This window comes from Siphateles boraxobius, unplaced genomic scaffold (genome assembly GCF_051911475.1).
Source record: "Siphateles boraxobius isolate OS27281-9 unplaced genomic scaffold, OSU_SipBor_1 6, whole genome shotgun sequence".
Classification (NCBI taxonomy): domain Eukaryota; kingdom Metazoa; phylum Chordata; class Actinopteri; order Cypriniformes; family Leuciscidae; genus Siphateles; species Siphateles boraxobius.
The window spans coordinates 28,110,271-28,137,560 of NW_027509186.1; the positions used below are offsets into that span (position 1 = coordinate 28,110,271).

The 27,290-nt window shown below is 36.7% G+C and overlaps 3 protein-coding genes across 6 annotated transcripts in view; 1 reads left to right on the forward strand and 2 right to left on the reverse strand.

The window, feature by feature from the left end:
- The window catches only part of sgsm2 (small G protein signaling modulator 2), a 53,856-nt gene extending 52,299 nt beyond the window's left edge, over nucleotides 1-1,557 (reverse strand). Inside the window, exon 1 of one of the 3 annotated variants that reach the window (XM_077208602.1) lies at nucleotides 1,271-1,557. In XM_077208602.1, the coding sequence (XP_077064717.1) occupies nucleotides 1,271-1,330 (60 nt within the window). In that variant the 5' untranslated portion in view covers nucleotides 1,331-1,557. The remainder of the gene's footprint in view (nucleotides 1-1,270) is intronic. The other 2 variants (XM_077208603.1, XM_077208600.1) reach the window with 2 other exon arrangements.
- A 590-nt stretch (nucleotides 1,558-2,147) lies between these two features.
- Nucleotides 2,148-7,837, reverse strand: tnfaip1 (tumor necrosis factor, alpha-induced protein 1 (endothelial)). The gene is made up of 7 exons (XM_077208608.1): nucleotides 7,609-7,837; nucleotides 4,304-4,636; nucleotides 4,038-4,207; nucleotides 3,571-3,654; nucleotides 3,396-3,448; nucleotides 3,079-3,274; nucleotides 2,148-2,992 (listed from the first exon to the last, which is right to left on the reverse strand). The coding sequence occupies exons 2-7, from the start codon at nucleotides 4,521-4,523 to the stop codon at nucleotides 2,774-2,776; spliced, it is 942 nt and encodes a 313-aa protein (XP_077064723.1). The 5' UTR covers nucleotides 4,524-4,636; nucleotides 7,609-7,837; the 3' UTR covers nucleotides 2,148-2,773.
- A 683-nt stretch (nucleotides 7,838-8,520) lies between these two features.
- Nucleotides 8,521-27,290, forward strand: part of timm50 (translocase of inner mitochondrial membrane 50 homolog (S. cerevisiae)) — a 34,309-nt gene continuing 15,539 nt past the window's right edge. The window contains exons 1-4 of one of the 2 annotated variants that reach the window (XM_077208589.1): nucleotides 8,521-8,793; nucleotides 10,152-10,311; nucleotides 11,145-11,176; nucleotides 26,560-26,581. In XM_077208589.1, the coding sequence (XP_077064704.1) occupies nucleotides 8,593-8,793; nucleotides 10,152-10,311; nucleotides 11,145-11,176; nucleotides 26,560-26,581 (415 nt within the window). In that variant the 5' untranslated portion in view covers nucleotides 8,521-8,592. Of the gene's footprint in view, nucleotides 8,794-10,151; nucleotides 10,312-11,144; nucleotides 11,177-18,189; nucleotides 18,213-26,559; nucleotides 26,582-27,290 lie in introns of those variants that run through there. The other variant, XM_077208590.1, reaches the window with a different exon arrangement.

Here is a 27,290-nt window from a genome sequence, read left to right on the forward strand (position 1 = left end):
TGCTCAAGAGTGCATTCATATTATCTCAGTGTTTTTATTTTGAAGTGGTATAAAATGGTTAGCACAAAGAAAAATTGTTAACACATTTTTTTTAGGTTAAGATTGTATTTGGATGAATCTGTTTTTCAATACTATTACAAGGCTCATGGAATACTTGGGCCTGATTGGTCAACAACATTGTGTATAATGATTACTAAACTATTTCACCACTGAGATGTTCGTATATTGTTTTCTGTAACTATTATTAGTAGATTCATGCTAGCAGAGGTCAATGAACACTATGATTTCAAATAAATGTCATGTTTTATCAATACGCCGGCAATTATAGCAATTACCCCGTGATTTATTACATTATACACTTCACATTAATTAGCCCTTACTAAATTTAATCTCGTGGTCGAATTAAACGGTTTTTAATAATGAGTTTGAAGCTACAATACAACAATAGGCTATGTCTAGGCCAGTTCAACCTGTAGCGTAAACCAACAACGGCCATACCGTTCCTATATTATAATGCAGATATTAATTTGACTAATCTCCTCATATAAAATAAAATCATAGATCATTGAAATGAGTGTAAACAGCTCGACAAATTAGGTTACTGTTGAATTTCCACACGAGAAAGTTTTTTTTAACTAGTCTCTGCATGCGTTAAAAAGAAAATAAGCCCAGATAAAAACACAATTCAGGCACATAACGTAACCGATTTCTTCTAATCAGTCAAATAATAAAGTAGCGCTATTTCTCTTGCAGTCGCGTTATAAACACACCTCGCGTGCTCTAAGCGCTCAGCCCCTCAAGTATCTGTCAATGGAAATTCGGTGTCGGCGGTTTTTGTTTACATTGCAAACGACTAAGATCATACTCGACACTAAAAACGTATTCGTCCATGCGGTTTAGGATATATTTAGCCATTTGCAGAGGGAAGAATCTGATCACCGCAGAAATAATTGATTAAATCAATGTCTCCCATAGCATTAAGTTATACGCGGATAAGGAAAAGACCGAACCCTTCAGCTCTGTAAAATGGTTTGAATGTGAATATATTAAGAGATATTATTGCCTACCAGGAGACTCAAAAGTGTGACTTGTTATAGTAGCCGAAGATAAATTGATTCACTGTATATACATCAGCGTTTCTGAAACTTCTATATGCATGCACTTAATTCGGATGCACATCGCAACAACAAAGCTTGCAAGATAATAGTGCAAGCATGTTTTCAACATACAATCAAAACTAAGAAAATATATATAAGTGAATTATACTTACTTCTCTTTTGACGTTCCATAGTAATTTCTCTTTAAATTCTTCATCTGTAGTCGAACCCATTGTCCCTGACTGTTAAACAACCCAAGTGCAGCATAAACTGGCTGGAGACATAAATCTGAACGGCTCGCGTGCCTTTTCCCCTAATGTTTTTTATTTTATTTATCCTTTCTCCTCTTTCATATAAACGTGTGTACTGACAGCTGAGCGTTGACGCATCTAAGCACTGCCGAAGCGCATCGTGAAGCCATCTTTGGTTCCTTTATGACGCAATCGCCGCTGACCCCGCCCCCTCGTCATTGTTGATCAATGGGATAAATCTCTTCACGCGCCGTACGCTGTTCAAGGCAGTGACGGCGATTTATTTTTAGCCCCCCTCCACATTTGACAGCTCAGATGGAGGCGCTTGCAGTGGTTCAACTAATCAGGCATTGTCATTAGGCGTTCATCAAGACATGATGTTCATAAGACCTATTGGATGAAAAGATACGTGATGGTTATAGTCTCACATCCTATTATGGAAGGCACAGCTAGCTATTAACCTATAAATGGCACAGGTGCATTCAAATGAAACCAAAATAATGAAACTATTGAGTTGATACAGAATATTTAGAAGCTTTTTAAGGGCTATGAGGTACAAATTACATACCAAACCTGTAACAAAAATGAAACTACATAAGCTACGTAAGATATTTTGAAAAAAAATTTTGTCAATACATTGTCAAAGAGGTCCAGTGTTGTTTTGGACCCCGTTGACTTTCACTTTATGGGCAAAAAACATTCTTCAAAATATCTTCTCGTGTTCTCATTTTTGGATAACTATCACTTTAAGTTAATATAGAAATGTTTCCACCAGTGTTAAATAATTAGAGCAGGAAACTTCTAGGGCACATTCATTCATTCTTTAGGCATTAAAAGCACATTTCTTATCACACTAGACAAAAAGAAATCAAACACTACAACCTAATAATTTTCCCAAATGCAACACCCCAAGGCCATATACATAATTTGTTTTCAACTCTATTTCCTATATTAATCATCTTAAATCACAGTATGGATGGTTAACGTAGGCATAAGGTAAGATTGTAACAGAATATATGATCCTGTATGGCTAGCAGAAACAGAGTGATGTACGGTATTTGGCAGATTTATCTAGGCAATATGTTATGAAAACATTCTATGATTAGATTAGTAATTACTATTTAAAAACATAGCGTTTTTCCTCATAAAATGACAATAAATTAAAATATAGGAATTGATGCTAATTCAAGATAAACCTTTTTGTGTTCCGTTCACATTATTGTTCAAGACTTATTCATTATTCATTCAAAACACTGATTGTCAATCCACCTACAAAAAGAAAAAGAAAGCAGCAACTGTACCACCAGCAATTTACAAAGTGGTTAAAGGGTGCTGGTAGTTTAGTGTTCTTCACAGACAATGTGAAAACTGAGGCACTAGTTGGAAGGATATATAGGGTCACGGAAGCCTCAATTCACAGTTAAGCTAATGTCCAAGTGGTCTGTCATCATAAGTGCTGTATCTTTTAATGTGGATGCGACGCACGCGCTCCCTCAGCTCCACGGCCTCCTCCTCTTCACTGTGTGAGGAACAATTGTTCCGTCTGCGGGTGGCCTCCAACAGGGAGTTATCTGGGACTGGGAGAGTCTCATAAAGCAGGGCATTTAGTGTCTCCTCGTAGATCCGTGCTTCCGGAAACTCAACCTGAGAGCATTACAAGAGTCCTTCTTTGATACATTTGAACAGGCTATGAAAGTATCTCAGCAAATACCTATTCAAACAGGAGTTACCTTTATCTGCTTCTTCTCAGTAGCATAAACAATAGATGTGCAGCAGACTTCTGCTAGTTTACGCTTCTGTCCGTAAAAGGACCAGCAGCAGATCTCGTCTCCAATGACATCTTTAATGAAGAGTACACGACCGCTGTAGCTCAGGGACAGCTTCTCAAACAACTCGATATTCTTGAGTAGGTTGTCATCCGAGTTGCTTTGGAGGAAGATAAAAACCAATCAAAAAGACAAGTATTGACACTAGAAGCTATGCGAATCTCTCAAAAAGTTAAATCACCTTGAATGTTGAAGAAGGATAAAAAAACACTTGTATTTACCTTGTATAGGAATATTTGTTGTTACCTCGGTTGTAAAGTAGTTTCACAACAGGCTGCAAGGGAGAAAATAATAAGGCCAGGAGACTTTTAGAATTGTAGATTATCTTGTTTTTATGTGAACAATGAACATAGACACCAAAAGAGAAGGGATATTTGCGTCGCAGGATAGACTCACCCTTACGCAGCCTTGTATCAGTCTCTCCTCCTCTTTAGGAGATGTTATGAATGGGATAACACACAGAGCCCTTTCTTCATTGTCCTACAACACAAAACAAACAAGCAAATATATACATAATAATATATGAATAAAATAAAAATAGATCAACAAACAAACAAATGTCTGGAAAAGACTTTCAAAAATATCTGGGTCTCATTTAAACAAACTTATTTTGCATATTTATTTTTTTACATACATTACATTTTTAACAAGCAACATTATGGGAATTTTCCCCAATTCTCACTAGCATGAAATCTTAATGAATGACAATAAAAATGTGTGGTCGAAATGTGCTTGACTTACAGTACATGTCCCAATTTTTCTAATTTCTTAATTTTTTTGACAGGTTTCATGAGAATAACACAAAAGCAAGAACACGCATAATCAAGTGAGTGCACAACTTCCTTTCATTATTCTAAACCAACCTGCAGGGCCTCCTGGCACAAATCTATCAAGCCCTGGATCAGGTAATACTTGGCTTCTGCTAGGAGCTCCATGATGCCCTGTCTGCTCTTGGGCAAAATCACAAATCCATCTCGGAGATAGCTGAGAATCAAACCGAAATGTTTCCCACAGCGATCTATTAGGATCCAACCTAAAGAAAAAATAACAACAGAGAATTCATTTTAACAACATCAGCACTGAGACAAGGTTAAAGAGGTCTAATCTCTGCAATGTCTAAACAACTTGCCTTCCTTATCAGTGAGCACTTCCTTTTTTCCGCTAAACATGGACCTCAGCAGGGTGTCCTGTCGGGTGAGCACTTGCAGTGTGGAATAGTAAAGATTTCCACCAACATTGAGCTGTACATACTTGTTACTTGTTGAAGTCTTGGGGCAGGCCACTGAAGAGACCGACACAATGGGCCCAGTTTGTGGTTGAAGCTGGTGCAGGCAGCTCTCTCCTGACATGTCCCGCTGTAGGTAGATAACCACCCTGCACACGATGGGTCTGATTTCCCCCGCCGTGGTGAACGTTGCTGGGCAGGCTGCTTGTGATGCCAAACCTACATGCTACACATCACCTAAAACAACAACTTACATATAATACAAGACTCTGCTATGATTTATATAAATTTGATATTACGGTTGTCGGCTAAGTTAGCTCTAATATTTATTTACAGGTAGTATATTTAAGGCATAACGACAGTAAATAAGAACGTGTACTATAAACAAAAGATAAATAGACATACACACAAATATATATATATATATATATATATATATATACACATATGTGTGTGTGTGCTAATATTTCCTTTTTATACACAGTGCCGGTTAAAAGTTTGGAAAGATTCCTTTTTTTATGTTTTTGAAAAAAGTATCTTATGCTCATCAAGCCTGCATTTATTTGATCAGAAATACAGAAAAAAAACAATAATTTTGTGAAATATTATTACAATTTAAAATAATGGATTTCTTTTTGATTATACTTTAAAATATAATTTATTTCTGTGATGACAAAGCTGAATTTTCAGCATCATTACTCCAGTCTTCAGTGTCACACGATCCTTCAGAAATAAGTCTATTATGCTGATTTATTATCAATGTTGGAAACAGTTGTGCTGCTTAATATTTTTTATAACCTGTGATACTTTTTTCAGAATTCTTTGATGAATAAAAAGTTAAAAAAAGAACAGCATTTACTTAAAATAGAAATCTGTTGTAACAATATGAACTAACATTCAAACGTTTGGGGTCAGAATTTATTTATTTATTTTTTGAAAGAAATTAATACTTTTATTCAACAAGGATGTGTTAAATTAATAAAAAGTGATAGTAAAGATTTATATTGTTATAAAATGTTTACATTTTAAATCAATGCTGTTCTTTTTCACTTTTTATTTATCAATGAATCCAGAAAAAAAGTATCAACTGTTCCAAAAAAATATTAAGCAGCACAACTGTTTCCAACATTGATGATAAATCAGCATATTATAATGATTTCTGAAGGATCACGTGACACTGAAGACTGGAGTTACGATACTGAAAATTCAGCTTAGCATCACAGAAATAAATCAATTATATTTTCAAGTATATTAAAATAGAAAACCATTATAAAATATTTCACAATATCAAATAAATGCAGGCTTGATGAGCATAAAACTTATTTCCAAAACATTAAAAACAATAATGTTTACACACTTTTGAACGCTACTGAGATAAGTTATATATACACGTCCTTCTCAAAAAATTAGCATATTGTGATAAAGTTCATTATTTTCCATAATGTAATGATAAAAATTAAACTTTCATATATTTTAGATTCATTGCACACCAACTGAAATATTTCAGGTCTTATATTGTTTTAATACTGATGATTTTGGCATACAGCTCATGAAAACCCAAAATTCCTATCTCAAAAAAATAGCATATCATGAAAAGGGTCTCTAAACGAGCTATTAACCTAATCATCTGAATCAACTAATTAACTCTAAACACCTGCAAAAGAATCCTGAGGCTTTTAAAAACTCCCAGCCTGTTTCATTACGCAAAACCGCAATCATCGGTAAGACTGCCGACCTGACTGCTGTCCAGAAGGCCATCATTGACACCCTCAAGCAAGAGGGTAAGACACAGAAAGAAATTTCTGAACAAATAGGCTGTTCCCAGAGTGCTGTATCAAGGCACCTCAGTGGGAAGTCTGTGGGAAGGAAAAAGTGTGGCAAAAAACGCTGCACAACGAGAAGATGTGACCGGACCCTGAGGAAGATTGTGGAGAAGGACCGATTTCAGACCTTGGGGGACCTGCGGAAGCAGTGGACTGAGTCTGGAGTAGAAACATCCAGAGCCACCGTGCACAGGCGTGTGCAGGAAATGGGCTACAGGTGCCGCATTCCCCAGGTCAAGACACTTTTGAACCAGAAACAGTGGCAGAAGCGCCTGACCTGGGCTACAGAGAAGCAGCACTGGACTGTTGCTCAGTGGTCCAAAGTACTTTTTTCGGATGAAAGCAAATTTTGCATGTCATTCGGAAATCAAGGTGCCAGAGTCTGGAGGAAGACTGGGGAGAAGGAAATGCCAAAATGCCTGAAGTCCAGTGTCAAGTACCCACAGTCAGTGATGGTCTGGGGTGCCATGTCAGCTGCTGGTGTTGGTCCACTGTGTTTTATCAAGGGCAGGGTCAATGCAGCTAGCTATCAGGAGATTTTGGAGCACTTCATGCTTCCATCTGCTGAAAAGCTTTATGGAGATGATTGCATTTTTCAGCACGACCTGGCACCTGCTCACAGTGCCAAAACCACTGGTAAATGGTTTACTGACCATGGTATTACTGTGCTCAATTGGCCTGCCAACTCTCCTGACCTGAACCCCATAGAGAATCTGTGGGATATTGTGAAGAGAAAGTTGAGAGACGCAAGACCCAACACTCTGGATGAGCTTAAGGCCGCTATCGAAGCATCCTGGGCCTCCATAACACCTCAGCAGTGCCACAGGCTGATTGCCTCCATGCCACGCCGCATTGAAGCAGTCATTTCTGCAAAAGGATTCCCGACCAAGTATTGAGTGCATAACTTAACATAATTATTTTAAGGTTGACTTTTTTTGTATTAAAAACACTTTTATTGGTCGGATGAAATATGCTAATTTTTTGAGATAGGAATTTTGGGTTTTCAAGAGCTGTATGCCAAAATCATCAGTATTAAAACAATAAAATACCTGAAATATTTCAGTTGGTGTGCAAGGAATCTAAAATATATGAAAGTTTAATTTTTATCATTACCTTATGGAAAATAATTAACTATCACAATATTCAAATTTTTTGAGAAGGACCTGTATATAACAAATAAATTAGCAAAGCCTCATATACTTGTGTTTATAAACTGGCGCTTCCTAACAAAAGTTTCTGGTCCACCTAATCTAACGAAGCACACATGTTCTAGACTTTAGTTAAGTTAAATGCCAAGCAAAAAGTAGTTTATTTTGTTTAATTCAAAACATTGAAATGTTAAGACAAGTTTGCCACCATGAAACTTTTCCAATCTAGAAAACTCACCCACTCTGCTGCGGTAACTCGTGGGCGTTGAACTGAACTTGTAGACTTGATTAGTTCGACAGTTTTACTTCGACCATATATTAAAAGAAAAAAGCAAATAGGTCTATCTGAAGATTTAGAAAAGGATAACACTTTTTACTTCAGTAGTAATATAACAGTGTTTGCTTTTCTTCTTCTTTGAAAGGACAAGAGCAACAGGTTAAACGGTGAGAGGGATCTACTGCCACCCATTGGCTAGTGCAGGGATTGTCAACCTTGTACAATCTTATCTTTCATAATAAATAACATTTACGAGTTTTCAGTCGACTAGCCTACCTTTATAACCTTTTCTATGACCTGAAATCATGTTTATTTACGTATAGCACTGGTTTTAGCCGTTACAAAACTAGTTTCTCAGCCAAAACACTTTGTAATAACTTTAATTCAAAACATTAACTAACATTGTGCTACTTGATTTGTTTTCTGTTTTTGCTTATTATTTAAAAAATGGCATATCTTCTTCGTTTTGTTTAGTTAATATATATATATATATATATATATATATATATATATATATATATATACATAGATATATATTAGTTAATATATTATTATCGTATTTTATTCAAGTTGGGTAACTTTATTCAATTTCACAAGTAATGATGAAGTACTTTTATTTTGAAATGTACCCATTTTCACAGTGAATGTTCTAGATTCGTGAAAAAATAGAATGTAAATCTCCATTATTCTAAGGCTTCTACATGTTAGCCATTATAAAATATCTATTTTTATTAATAAAGCAGGCATTGCATTTAATTATGCTATTTGTAGGTTGTGGGAACTTTTAGTAGCTTTTGAGGGTGACAGTGACGACATTCTAAGAACCGCCTTCGCGTTCATATCTTCGATTGGCTCTCTCTGCCTGCCAATCACGAGAGACGTAACCAATCAAAATCGTTTGTCCTTTCCACTCGCGCTCCGGGTACTAGCTGCATCATATTCAAGATGTCTGCGGTGTCTATGTATCCCATGTGTGTCCGGGCGAGCAGGGGCCTCCTCCGACTGAGGCAGGGGGCCAACGGATCCATAACCCCTGCGGTGCTGGATGTTGTCCGGTCATTCTCTGCTGACACATCTAGTAGTAGTGCCACAGGTGGACTGGCCCAGGGAATACTGCAAGAAAGGCTTCAACAGCAGAAAAGCCAGGTGAGCGCTATGAGCGCCTTACATTCCTACATGACAGGGTATTAGACAGCCAATTATTGCTTTTTGGAAAAATATTTACATTCTTACATGTTAATACTGAGGACGTCGATGCACAAACGACCATACATTGTCAAATTCTTTGGTCTGCTTAGTAAAGGTTGACAGGTGGTGGTCAGAATGAATTTAGACATAGCAGGCAATGTTATGTGTGATAGACCAAGGACATTGGTTACATGTTCACATCGTCTTAAATATGTAGCATTATAAATGGCTGTAAAGGACTATACAAAGAGCTAATTACATATACTAATTATATGAAGATACTGAGTTTCTGTAAAGCCTAACAGATTTTAAAAAATGGAAAGAAAAAAATTTGATTTATTTAAATGGAACTGTTAGAAAATAACAGCTTAATAAAGGTTGGCATGTATGTTTTATGTTTTGTATCATACTTGATACATCAAAATGTATGGCTCATATTGTATGACATATTGAGCCCAAACTCGAGGAGGAAAGACCTCAATTTTACTTTGAGACTTAAATTAGTAAGTTGAAGTTCTGATGGCTTGTAATGTAAATCTATGAGATTTGCAACAGTACAGCAGACTACTTGCATAAAATGTACATAAATATCAGTTGTATCTGCCAATAATATGTCTCAGTAAATTATTTAAATTCTTAGTTTTATGATCAAAGCTCTGTAGTTTTTGTTGCGGGGGCCAAACATAATTACATTCCTTAAAAGCCTGTTATCATATTTCATACTTGCATTTTAACATGATTTTTATGAAGTAAATCTTGAAATACCAACAACATGTAAAATAACATGTAAACGTTATTCTTACGTTTACTTTAGAAAAATCACTAAAGATTTCACAGCAAATAGACCAGGTGTCTGAAGACATGTAGAATATGGTGTGCAACATGCTTTTTGATCATGGTGATCATTTAGAGGCCTTAAAAAATCATGTACCAAATATGATACAGTAGACTTTATAGGGTTAAACTTAGTTTTGTTATACCCTTAAATTACAATTGAGTGTGGTTTAAAATAACATTTGAATGATTTTCACATTAGAGCTGTATTATGCAAGGTCAGGAATCCACTTTTGACTGTTGAATACAGGTATAAGTGCTGAGGGCTGAATGTCTGTCAAAGGACACTGAGTTTCACTGAGTGACAGTGACAGCTGTTCAGAAAAATGTAATTTGAGCATATTACAGGAATGATTAAAACTGGCTGCTGTGTAACTTTCCAGGTTGAAGAGTTGGCAGTCTTGTTGAGAAATTGACTTGAATCTCATGGTTTGCAATGTAGGCAGTTATAAAGTGGGATGCTTTTGACACGTTGTTTACAGGACCAGCCTCCTCAAAAGGGTGACGACTCCGCTCACAAGAAAGATGAACAGGGTGAGGACAAAAAACAGAAAGAGAACACGGCATACGCTAAGAAGATGGTCCTTCGGTTAGCAGGAATTATGGGACTTGGAGGCACAGTCGGAATCGTATACATATTTGGTGAGTTTGCCTGTTGCTTTCTTATGCTGATAGGGTTGGGCACTAGACAGGATTGTAATTTTATAAGCTTGAAGATTTTCTTTCAACATTGTTGGATTATTCAAAACTTTTGCGACTGGCATGTTTTGGATTATTATTTATATTATTGTATGGATCACCATGAAGACATTGGTATGGCATTGTTCCTGTAATTATCCCGGAATCATCACATGTGATCAACATGATTGGGCTACTATGGTGATTATTTTTTTTATACTTTTTGTATTGGAAGATTAAGTTGTATATTTATACTTATTACCAATGTTGGGAGGAGTAACTCATTACAAAGTAATTAATTACTGTAATTTAAATACTTTCCCTCAAAAAGTAAAATAAGGGATTAGGCCTACTCTTTATTTTTCTGTAATTTAATTAGATACTTCTGATGTAACTGCATTAAATACTGTATAGACTATAACAATTCTATATCAAATATCAACATTTAGTATCTAATGTTAAAATGTATGTTTTTAATTAAACCTTCTCCCTTTAAATGCTTTGGTTAGTTCAAGAATAATTTATGCAATGTGTTGTAATGTATGTAATGTATTGTCTTTGTTTAGATAAAAGAATGAATTGATAAGTGGATAAACGTGTGTGTAAAATATTATACTTTTTATTATGTAATTGTAAAAGAAAGACTTCTATGTATCATTAAAAAGCTCAAATAAATTTCTAATATCTATTAGATATTTATTATCTCGTTTAATTTTGTTTTAATGTTTTGTTGCTTGCATAAACTCTCAGAGGTTTAAAATCATGTGACTAAAATTATGAGTGTTTCCGGTCTCTAGGTAGCAATTCCGTGGATGAACAAGGGAATAAGGTAAGCATTAACTATCAAAAAACTGGTTTTTTTTTAGTTTTTAGTTTTTTTTTAGCCCTTGTTAGTATTAAAGGGTTAGTTCACCCAAAAATTAAATTTCTGTCATTGATTGCTCACCCTCATATAGTTCCAAACCGTGAAGACATTTGTTCATTTTCTAAACACAAATGAAGATATTTTTGATGAAATCCGAGAGCTGGTTGACCCCATATAGACTGCAAGCAATGTTTTTACCACTTTCAAGTCCGAAAAAGGAAGTAAAGACATCGTTGAAATAGACCATGTGACTACAGTGGTTCAACCTTAATGTTATGAAGCGACGAGAATACTTTCTGTGTGCAAAAAAAATAATAATATTCCTTTAAGGAGTTTGACAAGGAATCAGTGAGCAGTGTTTCAACATTTGTTTTGACATCATCCATACATACACATTCTATACACATTCTAATGAGCTATGCATTTCACCACCTTTCAAAGAAAGAGAAAAAAGTTAATATCAGATTAGTTGAATAGATTAAAGGGATAGTTCACCCAAAAATGAAAATTCTGTCAGTATTTACTCACCCTCATTTTGTTCCAACCCCGTAAGACCTTCGTTCATCTTCGGAACACAAATTAAGATATTTTTGATGAAAGCTGAGAGCTGGATCACTCCTCAATACTAGTCCATAGGCTTCTTGAGGGATTGAACTTGCAGGCCCCCGAAAAGTTATTAAAGACATCGTTAAAATAGTCCAAGTGACTACAGCGGCTCAATCTTAAGTTTATCAAGCGATGAGAATACTTTTTGTGCGCAAAAAAACAAAAATAACTTTATTTCAACTATTAATTTCCTTCTCTGTGGGCCTCTAGTCAGTTAACTTAGTGTAATAGCGTAGAGCTACGTCACACTTAGGCTCACTATTGGCCGACGCTGGTCATGCGTGTGACACACAACAACAGAATCTTACGCTGTTAAACTAGTGAACTGACTCGAGGCCCACAGAGAAGGACATGAATAGTTAAAATAAAGTCATTATTTTAGTTTTTTTGCGCACAAAAAGTATTCTCGTCGTTTGATAAACTTAATATTGAGCCACTGTAGTCACTTGGACTATTTTAACGATGCCATTAGTGCTGCCGCTATTAGTCGACTTAGTCGACGTAATCGACCATGCAAATTAGTCGACGGCAATTTTTTTAGTCGACGTGTCGTTTTACTATTGACCGCCTATTTATTTTTGGTCTCCCGTCTCAAACGGCTGACTTTAATTCACCTCCACACAGCAGTCTGTGCGCCGTGCGCGGCCTGCTGGTTAATCTGCTATCCTCTTCCTTCACGTTCCCGCCCTGCCTTCACTGCTTTGATATGAAAAATTGCGGAGGCAGGTGACGGTGCTTTCAAAGTGGGCTCGTTTGCTGCGGTCCGAGCGCGATTGTTCCCGGCGCCCCCCGCAGCGTTGGTCTGTTTCACACTCAACTTAATTCTATCGAACACTGGTGCGTTTGCGTGCATATTATGCCATCGCAAACGTGCACGGCGCATGATAGAAAACAGAACGTGGGTCAGTATTGTGTTTTTCAAACGGACTCTTTTGAGGAGACAATGGATTTCCAAATGTGTTGCCCTGATTCCACGCGCAAAGCACGAATACACTGCAGGCTCACTCTCGCTCGTATCCAAGGTAAATCATCAACACTATCATCCCTTACATATGTTTTTTTAACTAAATACATCATAATAAGCTAAAACGCATGCGCAGGTTACTTTACTTCCTGAACAAGTGCGCACCTGAGTCCGTGTTATTTTCACATTCACGCAAACCGCGGCATGGGCCCGCCATGCACGCAAGTGTAAACGCGAGGTGCATATCTGCCTGCCTGCTTTCAGCGCGACTCATTATTAGGCAGAGCTATGCGTAGTGGGCTAGACTCTTTCAATTCCAATTTATTTGTGTAGCGCTGTTCACAATATCAGAAAATGCATGTATTGCATCTACTTTACAATTCAGAGTGATGTTATCAGTTATGCATTTCAGAAATGTACATAAAAAATTTACAGTAAGCTAATAAAAATTTATTTAACAGCATAGATGAACAAAGAGCTAATTTAATTAATACATACATGTTTGTTAATAGAGGATTAGATTAGGACTCTGACTAATATGGTATAGCATAATGGAAATGCAGATAGTTAATGCTTTGATTGTTAATACATAATGTTTTTGAACAGGTGACATTTTATGTTTTGGCCCTTCAGTTGAGTTCAAAATTAAATGGACACAATGAAATAACAAACACTTGATTTTTTTTTTAAATTAGTCGTTTAGATTAGTCGACTAATCGAAAAATTAGTCGAAAGATTAGTCGTTAGAAAATTAGTCGTTAGTGGCAGCACTAGATGCCATTAATAACTTTTCGAGGCCGGCAAGTTTCAATCCCTGAAGAAGCCTATGGACTAGTATGGAGGAGTGATCCAGCTCTCAGATTTCATCAAAAATATCTTAATTCGTGTTCCGAAGATGAACGAAGGTCTTACGGGGTTGGAACAACATGAGGGTGAGTAAATACTAACAGAATTTTCATTTTTGGGTGAACTATCCCTTTAAGTTAGCAGTATAAAAGTATCTTGATGGTGTCCCATTGTTTTCCTCCATTTTCGTCTAATATGGTAATTTTAACAAGCTGTAACGCCGTGCTATTTCCCGTGGCACACTTTCTCACCTGCACTCCCCCACCAGTCTCTTTCTATTGAAACTACAATGGCTTCTGGCTTACAGGCAGTTCAAACAGGTGTCGGTGTGAAGATTTTCGCTCTGTAGGGCACACTTCCCATAGTGTTGTGAATTTTCTTTATTCAGGGAGCAGACTTCTAGCACCTCTCGAGGTGGCCCACTTCAAACAACTCGCTTTACACAGCCAGTCTCGCAGAAGACTCTATGAAATGTGTTTTGCTTGTTGGTGTTGCGTTTTGTACCTCTCTCTTCCCTGTGTGGAAGACCTGTGCTACAGTAATTGGAGCTTGACTTTGATGTTGTGACAAGGACCAATATTTTGTGTTTTTTATTCTTCTTTTGCATTTAGTATGTAAAGAGATTATTTCTATAAAATAATCTCTCTTTAATCTCTTCTATAAAAGGTCAGAAGAGATTCTTTCTAGAAATTCATATTTCCAATGTTATAGTGAACTACACTAAAAAATGTCTAACCTCCCAACTCAAAATTTTCTAGTGACTGGTCACATATAAATGTTTCAATTGGCCCAAGTGAAATTCTGCAAATTGATACAATTAAATTAGCAGAATTTCACTTGGGCCAACTGAAAAATTTAGATGTGACCAGTCACTAGAAAATTTTGAGTTGGGAGGTTAGACATTTTTTACAGTGTATCATTATATAAATGTGACTGAGTGATCGCAATGTTCACCCAAAAATGAAAATTCTGTCATTTACTTACCGTCATGTTGATTCAAACTTGTATGATTTTATTTCATCCATGGAACACAAATAAAGTTTTCAGTCTTTTTAGGGTGTTAAAGGCCTTAGAGCTCGTAAATGAGCAGTAATGCCTGTTTGGCTTCTTAAAGATCAAATTAGCAAGGTTACTTTAATGTTTCTGGAAGCCACCCATTGTTTCCCACCTTCAGAGGGGCACACTTCACAAGTAGATGCAAATGCACCTAGTCTGGAGGCATGTGCCAGAGGTATGAGGTGTGGATTAAGATAGGTGGTCACTTTAAAGAGCACACCTCCACCGTTGTTAGACATCCTGTTTTGTTACCTGCTTAATTAGAGCCCACTTGTAAGGGCACACTTCACAGGTCAGTGTGACCTGACATGAGTTCAGAGGGCTATTGGTGCCTGATCACACACCTCATCCGTTAGATTGGATGGGTTTTACTGTTGTCCGCTCTTGTGATCTTATTGTGAGCACGAGACCTTCGTCCTGTTCCCGTACTGTACATTTTTTTTCCCGTCTCAGGGACTGGCTTTATGATCGGTCTCGCACGCTTCTGTCGTCTTGCCCTTATTGTAAATCAGAAGAAGAACAATATTAAGAAACTTTTATAGCAGAAACAATTGTACATTTCTACACACCACAGTTTAACATTTTGGGGTCGGTAAGCATCATGTGCTCACCAAGGCTGCATTTGTTTGATCAAAAATACTATGGGGTGGGCAACGTGACCAAAATCTTATTTCACTATACGAAACTTTTTTCACGATAAAGTTATATATCACAGCTATAACGATATGTCACAATATTTATTTAATTTAATTTTTGTGACCTAAAATAAGAACAAAGCAAATTACAAACCATATGACAAATACAATAGAACAAAGAAATTAAATTGAAGTTAAATTAATTTAATAAAAGTTTTATTTGTATTATTAGTTTTTTTTATAAATATTATTGTTATTAGGTATAGTAGTTATATTTAACATGTAGAAACTGAATAATCAAATTTAAAAATAACATTGTATTGTTGACTTTCTCTTCAGTCATAACCGACTGTGTTTAAGTAGTTGAATACTCCACATGATGGGCATTTTGACACAATTGTGTGTTTTACCATTCAAGCTCCATAAGTTGTGAAAGAGAACTGAATTTGGAATCGAATGGTTGCTGGAGAGGTTTCTTTTTGTGCGCTTTCTTTGGATGCGTCAGTCAGCGTTCGTTTTTCACGGCTTATTGCGTCTAACTCCTATACATGTCCCACTCTTTATTCCTCATTTATTCAGGATTCTTTATTTGTCTAAAGTGTAAAGAACTTTAAGTAGTGCTGTGCTATGTGGATATATTTACAAACCGCTATCTATCTAGCGATAAGACACTTAACTTCATCATCATCATGATATATATCATCATATTAGACAGCCCTAAAAGTTATTATCAATGTTGAAAACGGTTGTGCTGCTTTATATTTTTGTGTAACCCATGATACAGGATTCTTTGATAAATTGAAGGTTCAAAAGAACGGCATTTATGTAAAAAATAATTATTTTGTAATATAAGTCTTTACTATCACTTTAATATATTTAATATCTTTAACATCTTGGTTTCATAAAATGTAATTATAAAAAAAAAGTTCATTCTGTGCTTTATATATATAATATAAAATATGCCTTAGTTTAATAATTCTTTCTGATAGCGCTTTAAATAAATTGATTTACACAAAATGGACTATAAAAGTGTTTTGCATAGATGAATTATGAGCAACATTACAGTAACCTAAAATTATTGTTGATTTTAGTTTGTAAACTTAAAGATATTTTATATTTTGTTAATTTGTTAAAATCCCCCTTTAGTAGTCAATCCTTTTATCCCTTAAAACTCATCTTTGATCACCAAAATGACATATTTAAATGTTTTTTCCTGTGAAAAATAAAATAGCTTGAATGGAAGTCTACATCCTTGCTTCATTTAGTATATGTGGTTCTATGAATATGCAAATCAGCCCCACCTCCACTCACTCACTCCAGCTCAGAGATGCACTCGGCCAACTAAAGCCTGGTTCACACGGCAGGATAATTAGGCCGATTTTAGCCCCGATTTACCCCTTCCGACAATCTTAAGTATGCTCCGATTATCGTAAAATAATCTGAATAGATATTCCTGCCATGCGTTAAGAGTACTCTCGTCTGCTCGGAAGGACGTCGGGACCGCTCCGATCTCAAATCGGGGATATCCAACATGTTGGATTTTTTTGGCCCGATTTCTCCTCTTGTGTGGTGTCCCCCGGGGACAAACGAGCATGCAGCCTGTGGACTGTGACGTGTAGCCAATCAGAAAGCGAGGTAACGAGGTGCAGAGGAAGCACCGGGAAACAAAATCAAAACAGCCGTCCATGCTCGCGTTGTCTCCATGTCTTTGACCATCGCCTTTTCTTTTGATAACGTTTTTTTTTTTTTTTTTGTTAAAAATAAACTACAAACTATCGCCACTGCATCCTCTTCGTCCGCCATGATTGTTTACGTTCTGAAGTCACGTTTGATCTCGAGGGATTTTCCGTCGGACCTGGGAATGCTCGGGAGTCGAATCGGTTCGTGTGTGATGTGTTGATTTTGCTGTGTGGCTGCACACCACACACTGTAGGACCAAAACTGTTAGACCCGTGATTTTTGTATCGCCGTGTGTGGGGTCTCTCAGGTTTGGAAAATCGGCAATCAATTTTAAAATCGTCCCGTGTGAACCAGGCTTTACTGTAGTAAACGCTGCACAATGGAATCGCCAGCCGTTTATGAGAGCCTGGCCACTCCCTATTAAGTCCTATTGTACCAAATTTTGGTTGTAGTTCCACCAGAGTTCTATGGGGCTAGACGGCTAAATTTGTCTCTTTCACCCGATTGCCGTTGAGAAATCTCAGATTTGATTGTAGATTTTGCAAGTTCAACATGGGTTATAGGTCGAAAGTTGAATGAACGAGTACTTATGTCCTTTCGATTTCTTACAGGCTGAGTTGTTGTTGCCCATTACACGCTAGCATTCTGCTAATGAACGCTGATTGGTCAGTGAAGGACTGATTACGACCAGAGATACCGCTTGATGGCTGTATTTTTGGCGTGGTCTTTTAAAACAACAAAACAAAAACTCTTCTAGCACATGTATTTACCTGTGTCAGCATTGTTGTCGATGCCTCGAGAGAAAAGACAGTGCAGAGCGCGAAAGCACAAAAAAGTCACTGAAGGATTGCCGTAAAGCAGTATCTCTGGCCGCACAATGTGTATGACGTCATTGACATTTTAAAAGACTTTTTAAAGCAAATAAGTGACTCTAAAAAATCTAACACCCAGCAATGAGTAATTTCTTTGCATCTCCTTTCGAATACAACATTCAAATTACTAGACAAAAAAAATAATATCATGAGAAAAGTGCATTTTGAAGGGTATACCTCCATAGACCTCCATTCATTCTGCACTCGTACTGTGAGCGCCCTCATATGGAAACAGAGTGGAACTGCAACCAGTTCAGAAGCCGGAAGTTTACTGAGAGTGACAGTTCTCCTCTTATTAGACATTCTCTGGTATCGCTCTTTACAATGTCGGACACATAACGGTAATTAATATGATTAACATTTTGCTTGATTATGTTATCAAAGACCTAATAATGTGCTGCTAATGTTAGACAAACCATGTTCCCGTTCGCCAGCTCAGTCTGCCTTCTAAAAAACAGCATCCTTAGAAATGCTTTGAACATCATAGAATGTCAGTGGAGAAAAGCACATAGTTCATCATAACATCATAATATACATAATTCACCTGCTTTGTTGCCACATGTACCTTTTTTTATATCAACAGAAATATATACCAGGATAAAATGGCTTCTCTTGAGACTCTCTTGCTTCACGGCATAGTAATGATATGCTAAAGCCCGCTGGCACGTTGACGTGATTGGTTACAGGTAGTTTGTTGTGCAAGAAACAACAGCGATTTCAAACCGTGTTTTTGAGACTGCCTGGTTCACTGCAGTTTTTATGGAGAAAATACTCAGCAATGTTGCTGACATATGAATTTGCACATGGTTTGTCTTAAAGCATATGAAAAACACCACATAGGTATATAAACAACATTAAAAACTAGATTTTCACCACAAGGGGTCTTTAACATTGGTTAATGTATTATTATGAACTAATAATGAACAACAGTTTTTTTTTTCATCACATTAATCTAGGTTAATTTCAGTTTATATACTATTTATCATTTCTGTTTCATGTTCATTAAACATAATACATTTGTGTTAATTTATAGAATTTATTTTAAGATTTTAAAATGAATTGGCATATGCAGTTTAACATTACAATTTAATATAGGTTAATGGTAATTAATGCTGTAGTGTTAATTGTTAGTTCATGATACCTGATGCATTTTAGAAAAAGTTTTCAAAGAGGAAGTCAAAATTTAACACTTCATTGTTAATTTTAAAAATAAGAAAATATCAACCTGTTTTTACAGTCTTCATTTTAACTAACATGTAAGGAACTTAACTGTGTTTTGTTACCACTACTCAAAGTAGTAGTACAATTAAACCGATAGTTGGCAAATATACACTCCTGTGAAAATCTAAATGCAATAAATGCTTAATTTAAGCAAATTAAAAAGTGACTCTTTGGTGAACTTAAAGTATGATCAAAGTTCATCGTCACAAGAGGACTATAATTTTGCACCAAATCCAGTTGAGACTGCTGTGATCTTTAAAATATTGGTCTTCTATCAACATTCACTTTGTGACCCCAGGTAGTTTTTGGTAAATTAAGCTATACCTAGAAATGTATGAATGCCACTTCATTAGGTACAAAATAGCAAAGCCAGTGGTGTTTATTTAGTAGAAAGTTATAGCTGAAGTCATTGTAGTGTGTTTTCATAGCTAGTTTGGTTACTGCAACGTAGATTGGCTGAAATATCAAATGGTATTAAAGGTAGACCAGTTTTAAATAATAGAAGTAATTACATTTGTAAACACCTTATTGGTTTTGATCTTGGAAAATGTTGATTTCAGAAGGATTGCCAGCTCTTCTAACTGTGGGATTTAGACACCACATGTTTTGGTGTTCATTATCAGACGTCTATGGTGTAGGGTCCACTGCACAGACACACTTCTCACAACACTCGGGGTGAAATCATGGGTGTCGCCTCATTGCTGCTTGCTCTATAAACCACACACTTTTCAAGCTCTCTTTAAACTGTGGCATGTGCTGGGCTGAGGTGTGTGCATGGGAAAATCTTGTTTGCTGGTGCCACCTCTCCTGGTCTGCTTCCTTCACTTTTTTCAAAGGGCACACTTTAACATATGTTTGCAACCACATAGGAGACAAATGTGAAGTGTGCCAGATCTTTGCTTGTAAAAATTGTCACCTCTGTCCATTCCAATTGGATGTCAATTGTGTGACAGTGCGGGACTGGGAACCTCGCTCTCTTCCCATGGACAGGTTTTTTTTTGGTTTTACCTTTAAATTTAGGACAGAAAATTATTTGGTTGGTACCATTTTATTTTCAAATTGCTTTAAATTTGTTTATTAAAAATATATTTTTTAAACAACTTAGACTAAAATTTTAATCTTGATTTTTTAGAATCCATATCAGTATTAATTAAAAATAAGAAATAGATATTGTCAACTCGGCCTTAGCGTCCACACAGCTGTTATGTTATCAAGCTTATCCAAAATTTGAATAAATGTTACTGTTTTGGTCTAAATCCATTTTGACTGAAATATTTTGTTTGAAATTCCACCGGTCCTAGGTTAGACATGCACCGATTGCAAAATAATTTGCTTATTTTGGATTCCAATTTTCTTTCACAGAATTATAATGGACAGAGTATACAAACAAATTACTTGTTTTTTTTTTTTCATAAAAAAACAAGTAAAAAGACAAATAAAAGTAAAACAAATAAACCATTTTCAAACAACAGAACAAATAAATGCAATGGAATAAAGAGAGATATGAAATAAACACGGCTTTAAGTTTTTCTGGTGGGTAAACACTATATTCAGGTAAGAAATACTACAGAAATTAATCAAATGTAAAATAACTGTAAATAGTCTTCATTGTAAAAATCAAATACAGATTAATGCTTTCAATTAGTTACAGAAGTTAATAAAAATACAAAAGACAAAGAAAATCACTCTCTGTATAAAATAATCAGTATAAAATACTGTGCTGTGCAATGGAGCAGCTCTAAAGGGTTAGTTCACCCAAAAATGAAAATTCTGTCAGTATTTACTCACCCTCATGTTGTTCCAACCCCGTAAGACCTTCGTTCATCTTCGGAACACGAATTAAGATATTTTTGATGAAATCTGAGAGCTGGATCACTCCTCCATACTAGTCCATAGGCTTCTTCAGGGATTGAAACTTGTTCCTCAAAGTTATTAAAGACATTGTTAAAATAGTCCAAGTGACTACAGTGGCTCAATCTTAAGTTTATCAAGCGACGAGAATACTTTTTGTGCGCAAAAACAAACAAAAATAACGACTTTATTTCAACTATTCATTTCCTTCTCTATGGGCCTCTAGTCAGTTTACTTAGTGTAATTGCGTAGAGCTACGTCACACGTAGGCTCACTATTGGCCGACGCTGGTCATGTGTGTGATGCGTGTGACGTACAACAACTGAACTGACTCGAGGCCCACAGAGAAGGAAATGAATAGTTGAAATAAAGTCGTTATTTTAGTTTTTTTTGCGCACAATAAGTATTCTCGTCATTTGATAAACCTAAGATTGAGCCACTGTAGTCACTTGGACTATTTTAACGATGTCTTTAATGACTTTTCGGGGCTGGCAAGTTCCAATCCCTGAAGAAGCCTATTGAGGTGTGATCCAGCTCTCAGATTTCATCAAAAATATCTTAATTCGTGTTCCGAAGATGAACGAAGGTCTTACGGGGTTGCAACAACATGAGGGTGAGTAAATACTGACAGAATTTTCATTTTTGGGTGAACTAACCCTTTAAGGCCCCATCCACACTACTACGTTTTAGTTTAGAATAGAAACGGAGACCTTTTGCTACGTTTGCACCTCCCGTCCAGACTAAAATGGCAAAAACAAAGACCTAAAACGGAGAAGTTTAGAAACGCTGCTGATCCCATTTTGCGTTATTAATCTCCAGAGGGCGTTTTAGTGAAGACGGGTCAAAACGGAGGACTTTAGAAACGATGACGCAGAGGCTCACGCTCGGCTCTCTGATTGAGTGTAATACAACGGAAGAAAACATACAACAGCCTGGACTACCAGTTACGTTATTGCAAGTAAATTTTGCATTTTACAATGCTATAACTGCCTACATGCGCCGGAGGCAAGCTATTATTCAAGCGATCTGTGACAATTCCTGTGTGCAGCGGCGGTATCGACCATACATGGAGCGTCAGTTTTGGGTTAAGCCGGGAAGAACCAGCACATGGTTGGATAATTTTATCAATAAAGTTGTAGTTCCTGAGGAATGGTGCAAAAACTTTTGAATGTCCAGATCGGCACTTAACAACCTCTGAGCGAAATCTGAGGAATAGTCAATCTGTTTCCTGTTTACACCGACACGCGCACGCCCAGTGTAGGTGAATGGTGACGTGATCCGAGTTTTCAGTCGTTTTAATGTGGATGGAGATCAGTTCTAATACGCAGCTAAAACGCTGGTGTGGACGGAGACTGTATTCGTTGAATTCTCTGCTTCTAAACTAAAACGCAGTAGTGTGGATGTAGTGTCTGTAGGATGTGTGTGGATGTGGTGTGGTGGTTCTTACCAGCTTAACCCAAAACTGACGCTCCATGTATGGTCGATACCGCCGCTGCACACGGGAATTGTCACAGATCGCTTGAATAATAGCTTGCACCTAAAGGTGCAATGTGCTGTTAAAATATAGATTGAATACGATGGACACTAAAAAAAGTTGCTGCCTTATTTTTAGTACAATCAACTTGAATGTTTAAGTCATTTCAACTTAAATTACATTAAACGGACTTAAAAAATGTGCTAAATCTTGTATAACTTAAAATGTTGACAATTGCTTAAAGGGTTAGTTCACCCAAAAATAAAAATTCTGTCAGTATTCACTCACCCTCATGTTGTTCCAAATTCCAACCCCGTAAGACCTTCGTTCATCTTCGGAACACGAATTAAGATATTTTTGATGAAATCTGAGAGCTGGATCACTCCTCCATACTAGTCCATAGGCTTCTTCAGGGATTGAAACTTGCCAGCCTCGAAAAGTTATGAAACACATTGTTAAAATAGTCCAAGTGACTACTGTGGCTCAATCTTAAGTTTATCAAGCGACGGGAATACTTTTTGTGCGCAAAAACAAACAAAAATAACGACTTTATTTCACCTATTAATTTCCTTCTCTGTGGGCCTCTAGTCAGTTAACTTAGTGTGATTGTGTAGAGCTACGTCACACGTAGGCTCACTATTGGCGGACGCTGGTCATGTGTGTGATGCGTGTGACGCACAACAAGAGAATCTTACGCTATTACACTAGTGAACTGATTCGAGACCTACAGAGAAGGAAATGAATAGTTGAAATAAAGTCGTTATTTTTGGGGGGTTTTGCGCACAAAAAGTACATTCTTGTCGTTTGATAAACTTAAGATTGAGCCACTGTAGTCACTTGGACTATTTTAACGATGTCTTTAAAAAGTTTTCGAGGCCGTAAGTTCCAATCCCTGAAGAAGCCTATGGACTAGAATGGAGGAGTGATCCAGCTCTCAGATTTCATCAAAAATATCTTAATTCGTGTTCCGAAAATGAACGAAGATCTTACGGGGTTGGAACAACATGAGGGTGAGTAAATACTGACAACTTTTTTTTGATCAGTTAAAGCAATATAAAACCATGTTGTCATAACTTATTGATCATATAATTTTTTACAGTGTATATCAGTAGAATGAACAGTGAAACGTAATAGAGGCTTGTACAATACATGGTAACAGTCATAATTAAACATGAAAATCAATATTTGCTAAATGAGGTAAGCCAACTAATATGATTCATATACTGGTTTCTCTACCCAATATATATATAAATAATATATATATATATATAAATTACAATTGCAATCACTTTAATTTCTTCCATTCTAGAAGAAGTGGCATTGGTGTATCCCTAGTAAAAATGCTTGAGGTGTTTCCTCGGGAAGATTGCTACCTCAAAGCTTGTGTTCCTGTAGCCCGTGAATCACTTTGAATGGGCACACTTCGCAGGCAGTTGAGATGTCATGAGACTTGTGAATGGAGTGTGCCTGGCCTTTCAAAGATGAGTCACGCGTCTTATGCACAAGACACAGAGCGAGACTTCACTCATTAGCCTTCTCGACAGAAGGTCTTGTCACGCTGCCAGAGTGTTTTCGCACCTCAGTCATTTAGTTGTCGAAAGCTCTCAAAGGAACATTCAACCAGTTTAACCTGTAACAGGGTTTGGGAAAGCACGCTGTAAGTGCATTTTGTCATCACCCACTGTTTCACATTTGACAATAGCACACATTTTACTTGATTTATGGGTTTACAAAAAAAGTCCTTGGCTGTCATCATTTCCTGCAAGCAGGAACAAATTTTACGTTACAGTTTAGCTCAAGGACTATTTTGAAAGGAGGAATCTTCACCAAAGCATAGCCTTCAAACCGACCGTTTATACAGCATTGTCCTGCGAATTAAACCTTTGAATGATGTCCTACAGAAACAAGTGACTTGAAGGACAGACTTAGCACAATGTGGTAATGTTTGTTGCCGACAATTCTTTGGTATATTGACCCTTTTGGACTGGTGGTCTCCTAACAGGGCACACTTCACATGTAGATGAGGCCTTTTTGGAGATATGTGTGGAGTGTGCCAGGCTTTTGGGTGCCATTTTTCACAACCCAAGGTCTTAATTGAAGGGCGCTTAAGGGAAATGAAAGCGTGAGACCAAAGACTGAATCCTCTTCCCATAGAACACAACCGAATCTTTATTTGTTCATATAATAATCTCAATACTCAAATATTCTTCAGGGCTGATTATAAAAATGAACAAATTTCACATATGCTACTGTTCAGAAGTTTGGGGTCGGTAGTTAGGCGCTTATGCTCACCAACTTATTATATTGTGAAATATTTATTGCAATTTATAATAACTGCTTTCTATTTGCATATATTTTTAAAATGTAATTTATTCATGTGATAGTAAAGCTGAATTTTCAGCATCATTACAGTCTCACGTGATCCTTCAGAAATCAGTCAATGCTGATTTTATTATCAATTTTTAAAACGGTTGTGCTGCCTAATAGTTTTTGTGGAAACCCGTGATTAATTTTTCCGAGTTAAACATTAAAATAAAATAAAAATGTTTATTTATTTTACAAAAAAACTAACCTTAACCCTACCCTAATCTTTTGAATGGTAGTGTATATTCACCTGGAATATTAATTTATGTTGAACAACAGTGTGTTTGTGGGTAGATAAGAGTACAGTGTATTACACAGCTCTCATCTTCAGTGGATGTGTTTTCTTCTTTTTTTTATGATAAAAATTCATAGCTCAGTCGTAGCAAATAAATACAAAACAGATTGGGTCTGTTTTTGATTGCATTGACAAGTTGGCAATTGCATATGCTGCCCAGAGTCCTGTGTATTAGTTCCATAACTCTCTATATGGATATAATTATCCATATGGCTATAATAATATAAACGGCAATCTCTCTCGTTGTGTTATAAGGCTTCTTTATCTTTTTATAATTTAGCCAAAAGTTTTTAATATTTTTTCCCCTTCTTATGTGGAACACAAAAGAGGATATTTTGAAGCGTGTTGAGAACCAATAGTTCTGTCCGTGCCATTTTGTCCATTGTATGGACAAAACAATACTTAGACGTTTCTCAAAATATTTTTTGTTTTACAGAAAAAAGTCATGCATGTTTGAAATGACATGGTTAGAAAATGATGACAGAATTCTCATCTTTTTAACAAATCTGCTAAATCAAGCAGTGTTCCTTGTTTTCTTCAAATCTGACAAAGTGCAAAAATATAGTTCACCAGCAGGAGACAGAGTTTATTCTTCATTCTCAACAAAGTGCTGATGCTTTTCTTAACTCTTTTTTTTATACGGCCTATTTTCACTTAACAATTATAATTGAGTGACTTTTGTCTGTGATAAACCAGAAAGTTGGAGCTTGAGTATTCAATTTTCCCCTTCAGCCCAAATACCACCTAGCCCTTTTTCTCAGCACACTGTCTGTGTGCTGTTTGTTCCTGTGGAGGGCGCCAACGCGGTTCCAGTACAATGAATTATTGCAGTAGTAGGATAATGATAGTGGTTTTAAACAGGCCCTCTGCCCCCTGTTGTGCTGTGAGGGGTCCCAACAGGCAGCATGTGGTGATCCTGGATCCCAAGTGGGCCAGAACATGCTGACAGATGCAGCTGAATATTCATTGGTTTAGTGCTTATTGGTGAACTGGTGTATTGTTATTAAAAGACCAATATATCATTTATTTTTTTATTTCAAAAATGTCTAACAGTACTATACCAAAAAAGGTATTTATTCTAAGCACGCACTGCAGCTTTGTCGTCTATTACTTTAAATGCTCGACCTCTTTAAAGCAGGATGGATTCTGATTTTGTGTTTGTGTGTGTGTGTGAGAAAAACATTTCCTTATGGTTCTTTGGAATTCAGAAAACATAACAGAATTACACAATTTTCACATGGTGCCTGAAGGCATCCATCCATTTAACCCTGTCAGTCTAAAAGACTCAAAACAGTTTTTCCAAACTTTTACTGTTAATTTGGTGTGGGTGTCATGCCATTGTCTCTTTCTAGTTTGTACTAAGGCACTTGGTTGAACTCTCCTCATACCCACATGTGGTACAAACACAACCTGATATACCAGTGTGCACGAAAAACATGTCTACTTGTATCTTAACTCTCTCTCTCTCTTTTTTTCTCTTCAGATTCCAGATGAGTTTGATAACGGTAAGTCCTCCCCTTATCTAAACACAAGTAAGGCACTTTGTTTTTTAAACTATTTGGACACGTTACAACTAGGCTTGTTTAAGGACTGTAAATGATCTATATATTAGCCTAAGCTTGGGCCTGTTGTGGTGGGCATTTTATTACTACATGCAGAAATCTAATGTCTTAAAGATGTTGACCGAACTGATAAGACTAACAATTTAGTTTCACTTTGATTTCAAGGCTGTGAAAGGCATAGCTCAAAGCTCAGGAGGAAGTTAACATGACAGAAAAGTAGAGAACTCCATTATTTGTTGACCTTTGGTCTACAAGCGTGAAATGCTGTTATTCCCCATCCTTTTGAATGCAGAATATTGTTGTTCGTTCCCTTGTGCGGTCCTTTTTCCGCAGATGAGGACCCTTCTGGCCTGCTTGTTGTGTGTTTGTTCACCTGTCAGGTTAGCAAGGCTCATGATGGATTTCTGGTGCTATGCAGCACTCTTGTCTTTACCCAGTGCCAGCGGGTTTCAACCCACTTCACAGCCAAATGTTTCATGGGACCGGACCTCTGCACATGACCCCTGCAAGCATCAATCTCTCACATTCCCTGATTGGCCCTTAAACAGTGGCCTGTGGCACATGTGCCATTCACATTGGCAATTGTTTCATTGCTTTCATTCATGCTGCATTGACTCTTAATTGCAGGATGTTGAATTATGAGGCTTGTGCC